Genomic DNA, 12410 nt, shown 5'->3' with positions numbered 1-12410 from the left:
AGGCGGTATCCCCCGGGACAGGGCCACGACCCCGCCTCCCCTGCATTGGCAGGCGGACTCTCAACCACTGCGCCACCAGGGTAGCCCAAGGGTGGTTTTTTGACATAATGAAGGATAACATTATGTTAGAAGCCTAGAGGGCCAACAATTATATAAATGGCAGCGGAATGACACTGGCTAGAAGCTAATCTTGATTTCAGAAGATGTAAAGACAGGAAGAGTAACTGTTCTCTATATGGTGCCAGGAATGAATCTTTGTAAGGAATATGCTACACTGACCCTATGTAGGACTGACTCAGTAGGGGTTCCTACTTATAGGAACATATACTAAATGGGGTAGGCCTATATATAGATCTCAGCACATCTAGGTCTTCCCAGAGGGCTAGGAATAGATAACTGCTTGTGTAATAAGCATGTACAAATTAGTGACTATTAGGCTACAGAAACAAAACAGAAGTCATCATAGTGTCAGTGGATGCTAATGGATGTTTCAGGCTTATAATAAAAGATTCACAGGTGTCAACAACATATTAAATTTTGTCAAAATACTTTATACTACAGATATTTTTTCCTCTTTGGTTAATGACTTACCTTCAAAGGTTGCTTTCTTCTTATTATAGCAAGTTCAATGTTTTTTCCACCAGATTGGACAACCTAATGTAAAACAAGTGCAATTTTAGAATTACTTCAGGAAAGTCTCTGTTTTAAAAGGCGACTGAATGAGGGGAAAAAACATGCTTTTCTGTATATGCTTTATTAGATCACTTACTTCCAGCAAAGCTCTTATTGCTAATTTGATAGCTTCACTGTCATTTGCTATAGCATCTTCTGTGTAATTCTTTTCTAGAAATTCTTGGACAGTTTTAGCACTTCGACCTATTGCATTTGCCTTGAAAGATAGAAGGTAATTATTAATATCACTGCAATATGAATGAACTTATGGTTACTAAATGAGGTTTAGAGCTTACTCCAATATTTCTTAGCATAATTACTAAATGAAGATTGTAGGTTCGAAGATTTAGCAAACATTTCAACAGCTCATTTGATTACTATATGAATAATCTGTGGTGATGGCATGCCTGACTTTCAAATATACCAATGCTTTCCTGGCCAGTGCTTTCTATTTCCTTAATGGCTCCCAAGTCCTTAGTAGTCAGAAAAGATTAAAAGGGTTGAAACTTGAAAGGATGTGAAGAGGAAAGGAGACATAACTTTGCAATATGATGAAAAAAGAAGAAAAGAAAAAAAAGGACATCACTGTGAAGAAGAAAGTTGTTTCTGTGGATAGGACTGTGCATCATTTTCTTAGAACTTAGAATATAAGTATACTAATTACTGATTCATTATATCCTTTGACTATAAGCAAGAAAGGCTGCTTCTGTTCCATGCCCCATTTTTCTTTGTTCTTTAGAAATTTTCATCAAATGAAGGGAAGAGGTAAATGCATTTTCCTGGCTGCATAACTACAGGTAGCATATGGCATGTTCTTTCCATTTAGTCTCAATATCCAGTACTAGTAATGATAATGATGATGATAACAGTAATTTATATTAACAGAGCACTTAATGTGCCAGGCACTATGTTAAGCATTTTACATGGATTATCTCATCTTAACCATCACAAAAACAATTAAATAGGTACCGTTACTACTCTAATTCATACAGGGTTAAAAGAGCCTTCTCAACCTCAGCCCTGTTGGCATCCTGGGCTGGATAGCTCTGCCCTTGTGAGGGCTGTCCTGTGCACTGTAGGATGTGTAGCAGCCTTTATCCACTAGATGCCAGCAGCACCCCGGCCTCAGCTGTGACAACCAAATGTGTCTCTAGATATTGCCAAATGTCCCTTAGATGGGACAAAATCACCCCCATTGTGAACCACTGGCTTAAGTAATCTTGCCCAAGATCATACAGCGGGTAAGTAGAAGATCTGAGCTTTGAAACCAAGTCAACGGAATCACCAATCCAAGCTTTGAACTCTATACCCCATGCTGCCACATGGCCCTTGCTGTGATGTCTCTAGAGAGAGAAAAGAACCAGCAGAAAGGCCCATCCTTTCACTGAAGGATTCTGGCACGAAATGGGGGATGTCTCAGTTCCAACTGGTAGGTATTATGATTACTGGGAAGCGATCTCAGAGGGGTCTTTTAGGAAATGAGGATGAAAACACACCTTTTGTACTACATGAGTATATAGTTCTGCTACCCGACAGAACTTTTTTATATTTCAGAAGATTAAAATAAATAGTTGTGAAATTTTAAATCAGATTTTGTGGCCTTGAAATTTCATTAAGATCAAAGGTGAAGCCTTCAGCCTGGTATGACTTTGGAGTTTATCAGCTTCTAGTTTGTTTTGGTTAATTAATTGGTTGCTGCCCAGAGAGGAAGTACATAAGGTAGTGGTTTGTCAAAAAATCTCACTGAGCCTTTAAAAGTCACCTTGTAAATTCCTGGTGACGTTCCTGTCCACCTCTTCCAATTGCTGATGTCAAAATTCTTTAACTCTTAACCTATTTGACTGGTTTCCTAAAATCTAGCTGCTTCTTGCCACACTCATGCCCCTACCCTCCCTGTGACCCGATCACCCACTCCAGCTCACTTCAACAGACTCTGATGGGTTTGTAGTGTTTTTCCTGCCTGCCTATCCAGATTAATGACAATTTTCTGTGGCAAACAATATGAGCTGCCAACCCCAATGTCCATTCTTCCTTTGTAACAGAACTCTAGGCAACGTGCCTGCTGAAAAATGTCATGTCCTACCCTCTGTTACCAAAAAGTATATACAAGTGGAAGTAACTGGGTGAAACTTCTAGTAATCCTTGCTGCCTGTAATGCAGACATGTTGGCTGGAGGTCTAGTAACTACCTTGAGAGCATGAGAAAAGACTAAGATAATAAAAGAGACAAACACCAGCAACTGCCTATTTCAACCTTCTCATTATGTGGGAGAAATAAATCCTTCTGTGTGAAGAATCATCGCATCTCTGTCGTTAGGAGCCAAGAACAATAACTCACGAATACACCTTTGAGTAGCTCCTGTGACATACTGCCCCACCCCCCTTCAGAAATGAAAGCCTTATTCCTACAGTTGCTGGAAGTGCCAATGGCACACAGCCCTCAGCTCTTAACTTTCTTTGAGAGGTGCCTTTGTTAACAAGAGCTGCTTCATCTAAGGTCTTGTACTATCTAGGGTTGGCCCAAGTCCAATGACTGATTGATGAAGAGCTATTAATGTCCAGTCCCCTCACCCCAACTTGGAACAACTTTGAAGAGCTACCCCAGATCCAGGGCTTCCCATGGGATTGATGAGGCCTTTATTGAGATTGCACTGCAGTCCAACTTTTCCCTCAGCCTAATCTGGTTCCCTTCCCTTCAACAAATGCTGATCCCCAAAGCACTTCCTAATATACTTCCTAAAAATGATGGTTAAATGGCCTTTAAAATATTTTCCAAAGAATACCAGAGTGGAGAGAGGATCTATGATAAAAGGGTTCCAAATTCAAGTAATCTTGGAGGCTACTACTTTAGCTGCATCTAGAATATTTATAACGCCTTTTAGAAGATGCAGAACGTAACAAAATTTATTAAATTTCTTTAGAAAAACATCTCTCAAAATTAATTAGCTTTAAAGAGCTTGTTTACACCTATTAACATCAAAAGAAATACACTTTGAGAAACACTGCTCTGAAATATACAACATATTAACTTTGTTCCTGTTTTAAAGTGTTACCTACAACAGCAAAACACTTGGCCTTATAAGCTCTTCACCATCGCTCCATCCAAGCTGTCCTTGCCGAAGTCACCAATGACTTGCCTGTTACCAAATTCAGTCATTTCATGTCCTCTTCTTACTTGAGCCATCAGTGGCACTGACTCAGCTGATCAGCTATTCTTAGAATACTGTTTTCACTTAGGATCCAGGATATTGCTTTCTGGTTTCTCCTCCTTTACAGACTAGACTGGATCTATCCCCACCTTTCACTGGCCACTGCCCCTGATCTAAATCTGGTCTTGCCTGAATTAAGAGTCCCCTAACTTGTTTGCCTGCTTCTACCCTACAATCTGTTCTCAATGAAAGAGATACTTTTAGGGTTTCCCTGGTGGCGCAGTGGTTGAGAGTCCGCCTGCCGATGCAGAGGACATGGGTCCGTGCACCGGTCCAGGAGGATCCCACATGCCGCGGAGCGGCTGGGCCCGTGAGCCACGGCCGCTGAGCCTGCGCATCCGGAGCCAGTGCTCCGCAACGGGAGAGGCCACAACAGTGACAGGCCCACGTACCGCAAAAAAAAAAAAAAAAAGAGATACTTTAAAAATATAAATCAGATCATGTTACTCTAATAAGCAAAAATCTCTAGTATCTATTTCACATGTCCTCTATGTGTACCCTGTAAGACTACAGCCTAGTACTGCAGTGTTGTCATCTCATGGTACCAGAGCTGTGTTCTCAAGTCCTCTATACCATCCTGTCAGGCTACGTGGTGTAGTAGGTCAGAGTAAAAAAACAAAACATAGAAACAAACAAAAAAACTTGATCTTATGTTTAAAGTGCCATAGCACGCCCCCCCCCCCACAAATAAAAATAAAACCGGAAGATTTTACTCCACCTTTAAAGACTGAATATCAGAATTTATATTAAATGTATAGAGAATCCTTTGGCCTAGGGAAGTAGCTTGAAGTAGTGGACAGAATACTGGACTAACAAGCAGAAGACCCTGAGTTCTAATTCCAGTTTTGCTATTAACTAGTGAACTTAAAAAAAAAAAAAAAAATCACTTAACTCCTGAGTCTTACTTAACAAATACGTAAAATTAAAGTTTCCAAGACTTTTTTGTTATTGATGATTTTTTTAAGCTGCATAATGCTTCCTTCAACCAAAATCTTATAAGAAAGTACAACATGTAAAATCAGTAAAATGATGATAACGGGGTGTACATGTGTGTGTGTGCACATGCTCACGCTGTTCACACCCTCCCCACCTCCACCACGTGGCCTTGCAGTACCACAGCAGCAATTTCAGACCTGAGTGATAAATGAAATCCCCAACAATTAAAAAAATTTCCATAATTTTCCTGACTGACCTTGAAATGAAATAAAAATGCTTCTCTATATAACCCCCAGGGAGCAACCAAATTAAAATAGAAAATTATGTAAACTTAGAAATTGTTATGATATTGAAATTAAAGGTCAGGATGTAATGATAAATGTAAACAGAAGATGGCAGACTTCAAAATATTTAGAGAAAGATTGAGTGTAATAATTTGTTTTGTTTAGGGCATAGATTTGGGAGGCACATGAAATCTAGTACCTGTAAAAGATTTCTAACCGGCAGAAAAAAAGTCTGGCATTTGCATCAGGTAAATTCATAGTTTCTGGTTACCAATTAGATTGTCCAGATAGCTTTTTAAGATGTGCAGTTAATAACGCAAGTATTCAGATCTTTGTGGCAAGAATATAATCCACTGTTTTACTGACCTGGTTAACTCATAACCATCTTATATGAGTATGGTCAGCTATAATCAAATCTTTTAGTTAATACAGGTTTAAAGACCAAGGCAGTATTTCCCATGAATTTATTGGGCCCTTAATAATAGTAAAATAAGCTCTTTATAAAATTATTTAAAGCCTGAGTGTTTAAACTTTTAATAAAGTCAAAATCACTTAGACTCTATAGTATATAGTCTTATTCTTATATATGAGAATATACAAAAATTCACTTCTGCAAGCTGTCACTAGTTTCCCTAAGCCCTAGACTTTTGTATTAGATTTGAGTTTACCATTAAACAAAGTTAGCAGTTGGGTACTAAAACAAGAGTAACAACTTTTCTGGAAAACAAACTATGTTCCAGGAATTATGTGGATACAACTGCCAGGTACTGACACATAGGTATGGATTCATAGTGTGGGGTGCTTTGACTCTCCTAGACTAGAGGATATATTAAAGATTTCACCATGAGATTTAAAAGTTCATTTAATTCTTTACTGAAAACAAAAGGACTATTTCTACTCAAAGCAAGCATCCTACTAATATGGAGGAATGAATGATAGAAAGAAACTTATCTTACTTTGCCATTTATATACATTTTGGTTTGTCACATTTTTCAAAAGTAAAGATCCTGTGATTAATAAACCAAAGTGTTTCTTTATCCATCAAAAACCATCATAGGGCTTCCCTGGTGGCGCAGTGGTTGAGAGTCCCCCTGCCATTCAGGGGACACGGATTCGTGCCCCGGTCCGGGAAGATCCCACATGCCGCGGAGCGGCTAGGCCCGTGAGCAATGGCCGCTGAGCCTGCGCATCAGGAGCCTGTGCTCCGCAACGGGAGAGATCACAACTGTCAGAGGCCCGCGTACAGGAAAAAAAAAAAAAAAAAAAAAAAAAAAAACCTGTGCTCCGCAACGGGAGAGATCACAACTGTCAGAGGCCCGCGTACAGGAAAAAAAAAAAAAAAAAAAAAAAAAAAAAATCATAGTTTCTGACTAACTAAATTGTTACATAAATTTTATACTACCATCAATATTTTAGTACAACATAATTTGTTGTCATGTCCCTGAAAGCGATAAAGCACCTACTCAAATTCTAAAATACATTAACAAATTCATGACTCACCTTCCAAGCATGATAAGTACCAGAGGGATCAGTCTGATATAATCTTGGGATACCATCATCATCAAAACCTACAATTAAGGCAGAAATACCAAAAGGTCTTCGTCCATTGCTTTGAGTATATTTCTGAAAAATAAAATGTTTTCATGACTACTTTCTATATGAGGCCTTTTAAAGAAAGGACAACACTATTACTTATCAAATAACAAATTCCAATAGTAAAGTATTCCTGATAAAATGATCTTTATTAATTCCTATTGTGTATAACTTCAAGATCCTCTTCCTTTTTCTGTACTAACCACAATCCGTGATGAAAATTTTAAGAAATAAATGTACACGGTATGTAAAATAAAATTGTAAGTTTCTTATGTATGGTCTTAAATTTGTTTTCTTGTTGCCTTATGTGAGTTTGGTAACATAACTGGACTGTAATCTTTTTTCTTACTTCAGAGAACTGTGCATGTCATATCATTTTGGTTCCCAATAAAGCTGATTTCAATGAGCTGTGCTTTGGAAGCATGTCCTTGGTTTACTTTGAGGGACACTTTGTTATTATCAAGTATTCTTACTTGATACTATTACTATCAAGTATATTCTGTTCACTATACCAAGTTATCTCTATATAAAAACCCAACTAAGACACTTCTTTCAGTACCAAGACAAGGAACCTCTGTTTCTCTTGAAGAAAAAATGTGTTTTTTCCTGACTGACAGTGGGGCACTGGAAACCAATGGTATTTCTTTTTACTTTAGTGCCAGGAACTTTCCGAATTTGTGCTCTAGGGAGTGGAATTCACACTAGTTCTGAGACTGGCATCCACCACAGAAGTTGTGCAGAGAGGCAGCCCTGGCAGAAAACTCAGGACTACATTTGTAGGCAACTGTAGGAACTGTGTATAACTCTATGGCTTGAGATAGCTTTATACTAGCTTTCTTCTTGGACTTGTCTACATATCTATTTTTAAATTTTAATTGTGTTATATCTATATTTATAGGCCACTTTAAGTTTCAGGTTTTTTTGGGTTTTTTTTTTGGCTTCGTGGCTTGTGGGATCTTAGTTCCCAGACCAGGGATTGAACCCAGGCCCCCTGCAGTGGAAGCATGGAGTCCTAACCACTGGACCGCCAAGGAATCCCAAACAACTTTAAATTTTGAATGCAAATAGTGAGTTAAAACATAAACTCTTTTTTTTAATAACATACTTTTATTTTTTATAAATTTATTTATTTATTTTTTTGGCTGTGTTGGGTCTTCGTTGATGTGTGGTCTTTCTCTAGCTGTGGTGAGCAGTGGCTACTCTTCGTTGTGGTGCGTGGGCTTCTCATTACAGTGGCTTTTCTCATTGTGGAGCACAGGCTCTAGGCACGTGGGCTTTAGTAGTTGTGGCACGCAGGCTCAGTGGATGTGGCTCACGGACTCTAGAGCACAGGCTCAGTAGTTGTGGCGCATGGGCTTAGTTGCTCGGCAGCATGTGATATCTTCCCGGATGAGGGATCGAACCCATGTCCCCTGCACTGGCAGGCGGATTCTTAACCACTGCACCACCAGGGAAGTCCACAATATAAACTCTTAAAGAATAGGGTTTGTCTTTTTTTTCTGTATTTCCTAATGTTCCTAGTTCACACCTAGGTATGAAGTAGATGTTTTGTAAATATACTTTAGAGGAGAGAAACTTTTACCTTATTTGCTTAATTAACCACTTTTTTTGTTTTGTTTTGTATTGGCTGCGCCGTGCTGCATGTGGGATCTTGGTTCCCCCACCAAGGATCAAACCCGCGCCCCCTGCACTGGAAGCGTGGAGTCGTAACCACTGGACCTCAAGGGAAGTCCTAATCAACCACTTTTTAATGAAAAAGTAACACATGCACAACTTAAAATAATTTAAAAGAACAAAAGGTGTACATGGGGATAACTCTTTTGTCCCAGAGCCTCAGCCTCCTCCTCAGTAGCAACCACACTGTTACAGATTCACAATGTATATTTCTATAAATGTTCCATGCATAATAGCTTTTGTATTTCCAAAAGAAAACCTAAAAACCACAGTTGGGAACCTTGTATATACTATGTTCCGCACCTTGTTTTTTGGTGAGTACCTTTTAACTACTGGGAAAATCAAAGCAAAGAAAAAAAGAAAAACAGAACAATATAAAAATGTTGAACTTTCTTGAAACATGAATTAAATTTAAAAAAAAACATGTATGCGGAGCCTGTGCTCCGCAGCGGGAGAGGCCACAGGGGTGAGAGGCCCGCGTACCGCAAAAAAAAAAAAAAAAAAAAAAAATACATGTATGTAATCTAAAACTTTAATATCTAGAATATATAGAACCTGTTAAAAACTCTCTGTGTAGACAAATGGTAAAATCCATGCCAGGAAGTATTCTAAATGCATTAAAATGTACTAAATCATTTAATCCATACTGCAATTCAATAAACATTATTGTAACACTCATTTTATAAATAAGAAAATTGAGGCAAAACAGTTTTCCCAAGGCAATAACTAGGAAGTAGCAGAGCCAGGATTTAAATCCCAAAATTCTGGCTCCTGGGAGTACATTCTTAACTACTAGAGTGCCTGTCAAAAGGAAAGATAGTTTACACTGGGAGAAATGAAAATAGCAATCCAACATGTGGAAAAAAATTGACCTTACTACTAATTATAAAATACAAATTAAAACAACTATTACAGTACTATGTTATACTTATTTGCAAGATAAAAGAAAAATGAAAAACCCAATGCTGATGATTCTTCAGGGATGTATTTATGCATTGCTAGTTGTACAATAAAAATTTGTTCAATCTTTTTAGAAAGCAATTTAGCTATGTATAACAAGAGTCTTAAAACTAATTACAATCTCTAATCTAGTAATTCCATACTGAAAATTAATTTAACAATATAATTCAAAAAAGAAAAAGAAAAGCTGTGACAAAGATAGAGTAATGTTATTAAAGCAGCAGATTGAGAGAGAGAGACAGAGAGAAAGGCAGAGAGAGAGAGAGAAAAGGAGAAAAGGAAAGAAACTGGAAACAACCTAAATAATTACCAGATAGCAACTAGAAACAGTACTATATAGTTCATAAGGATGGTAAGTATAAGGAGATGTTGCCATATTTAAAGAACAAAGAAAATGATAATAAATGAAACGATACTTGTATACATCATGATTATACTAAATGTCAAATCATGTTTCTACACATGGACTCAGAAGAAGTCATATCTAAACCTGATCAGTTGTGTTTAGCTTTGTAGGTGAAAGAATCATGGGTATTTCTTTGGAAAACTTTAAAACATGTGTTTTACTGCTACATCTCTGATGTAGAAATCTGTACAACTGTAGAAATCTCCTTAAAAGGTTACTCGTTTTTTAAAATTTAATATAATTCTCAGAATTGACATTGATTGAGATTTCTGATATCAAATCAATCCACTCCACTGGAATAAGAATGTGAGTTTGAAGTTAAGTGTGAGAAATAATAAGGAATTTAGCACGTTTTAATAGACTAAATGGTTGGGTGACTGTAGTATTCCCATGACAGGACCCATAATGATGGAAAAGAAGAAAACTTGAAGAAATCTGTTGCAATACTGGCTTACCTGCTTTAAGGTTGCTATGAAGCGAGTTATATATTCTACAGTGACTGGGTCCTCAACTGTAAGCTTATGACTCTGGCACTCCACACGAGCTCTGCTTATTACTACTCTTGCATCAGCAGTCAGTCCTATAAAAGTAGTCGATACATTAGAAAAAAAAGGATGACATTTTTTCTTGTCAAAGGGTTTTGGCCACCATGATATTTTTCTTGTAACATCCTTTGTTTTTTCCAATATATGTTTTTTGTTTGTTTGTTTTTTTGCTGTAAGCGGGCCTTTCACTGTTGCGGCCTCTCCCGTTGCAGAGTACAGGCTCCGGACGCGCAGGCTCAGCAGCCATGGCTCACGGGCCCAGCCGCTCCACGGCATGTGGGATATTCCCGGCCCGGGGCACGAACCCGCGTCCCCTGCGTCGGCAGGCGGACTCTCAACCACTGCGCCACCAGGGAAGCCCTGATCCATTCTTATTTACTTTTTAAAGAAAATTGTTTTAAAGAATAATCTTTAAACACTAATGTTAAGTCACCTATTGCCCAAAGATCAAAACGGTTTAATTCACAGGACAGTAAGTCCCCTACGTACGAACGAGTTCTGTTCCGAAAGTGCATTCATAAGTCCAATTTGTTCCTAAGTCCAACAAAGTTAGCCTAGGTACCCAACGAACACAACTGGCTACATAGTACTGTACTGTAATAGGTTTATAATACTTTTCACACAAATAATACATAAAAAACAAACACTAAAAATAAAGAAAACATTTTTAATTTTACAGTACAGTACCTTGAAAAGTACAGTAGTACAGTACAACAGCTGGCATACAGGGGCTGCCATCGAGTGAACAGGCAAGAAGAGTTACTGAGTAGAGGAGGGAGAGGAGGTGGGAGATGGTAGAGCTGAAGGATCGTCAGCAATAGGAGACGGAGGGCAAGCTGCAATTTCACTCACGCCTGACGTTGATGGCACAGGTTCTGGCTCCTTGCTGGGTTCAATTCTATCTACATGCTTGAAAAAACGATCCAGTGATGTCTGGGTAGAAGCTCTTTTTTTCTCGTCATAGATGACACGGTAGCACTGGATTGCATTCTGAATGGCTGCTGCGACCTACGTGTACCATTCTATGTTCGGGTCCTGTCCTCAAAAACTAACAGTGCCTCGTCAAATAAAGAAAATCCCTTTGTCATTTCCTGCGTTGAGAATCTCTTCAGTTCTTCAGCAGTACCAGCTACATCACTGCTGCTTTTACCCTTGCTTCCGGATATCCTGGGCTTGAAATAAAGACACTGTACTACTGTACTCTATACAGTACTGTAAAGTACATAAAAGCACAACCACTTGTAGAGGATGCACGCACATGACAACATACGCCAGACATGTGAACTAACTTATGTGATTGGACATGTGAAGACCCGTTTGCATCTTTGAAAGTTCTCAACTCGAAGGTTCATATGTAGGGGACTTACTGTAGCTGGTTTGATTATTAGGTTTTAAAACTTTTTTGAGAAGATATCAGTGGCAGATTGTTCAAAGGTTGATGGTCTATCCTAATTCCAGAACCAAGATACTTATTACCTAAACCATGAAGTAAGCTGGATTTCTTCTTATGAAAACAATGAGTATTACTTCATTATCAAACAGAATTCAATCTGCATTCAGTATAACAGTGACATGTCACTTCTCAGCTTTTTGTCTAAGATTAGGGGTTTGAAAATCAGGAATGTTAAAACAGAAAAAGAAGGGAATTCCCTGGTCGTCCAGTGGTTAGGACTCTGTGCTTCCACTGCCGATGGCCCGGGTTCAATCCCTGGTCGGGGAACTAAGATCCCACAAACCATGTGGCCAAAAAAGAGAAAGAAAGAAAAAAAAACTTCATCTTGCTTTTGTCATACCAAAACATCATGTGATGTATTCTCAACACTTCTAATAGGGAGGTAGAAGGTGTTCCTATCAAAAGAAAAACAAACTGACCAAAAACTTAAAATGGATTCTAATAATTACAAACATTTCTACTAAAGACTTTTTTGGCATTTGACCTTTCCATCACCATTTTCTTTCTTTCTCCACTCTCTTAATATCATATTGCCCAAAAAATTCTTTCACAAAATCTCTGAAACAGCCGTTTCCCACATAACCATCAGTCTTTTGCAGTCACAGACTCTTGTTTCCCTTCCACACCATTTCAAAACGTGTTTCTACAAACCTGGAAGAACTGTCAGCTCCTGAAGATA

At 38.4% G+C, this 12410-nt stretch overlaps 1 protein-coding gene across 1 annotated transcript in view; it reads right to left on the bottom strand.

Moving 5' to 3' along the window:
* Positions 1-12410, bottom strand: part of PSMA8 (proteasome 20S subunit alpha 8) — a 31915-nt gene that overhangs the window by 2293 nt on the left and 17212 nt on the right. The window contains exons 3-6 of the mRNA XM_007458393.1: positions 10189-10313; positions 6601-6723; positions 770-889; positions 592-654 (exon numbers count right to left, since the gene is read on the bottom strand). Coding sequence (XP_007458455.1) covers positions 592-654; positions 770-889; positions 6601-6723; positions 10189-10313 — 431 coding nt within the window. The remainder of the gene's footprint in view (positions 1-591; positions 655-769; positions 890-6600; positions 6724-10188; positions 10314-12410) is intronic.

This window comes from Lipotes vexillifer, unplaced genomic scaffold (assembly GCF_000442215.2).
Source record: "Lipotes vexillifer unplaced genomic scaffold, Lipotes_vexillifer_v1.1 scaffold1342, whole genome shotgun sequence".
In the NCBI taxonomy this organism is placed as follows: Eukaryota; Metazoa; Chordata; class Mammalia; order Artiodactyla; family Lipotidae; genus Lipotes; species Lipotes vexillifer.
Note: the sequence above shows the minus strand (reverse complement) of the source record. Positions and strands in the feature narration are given on the sequence as shown.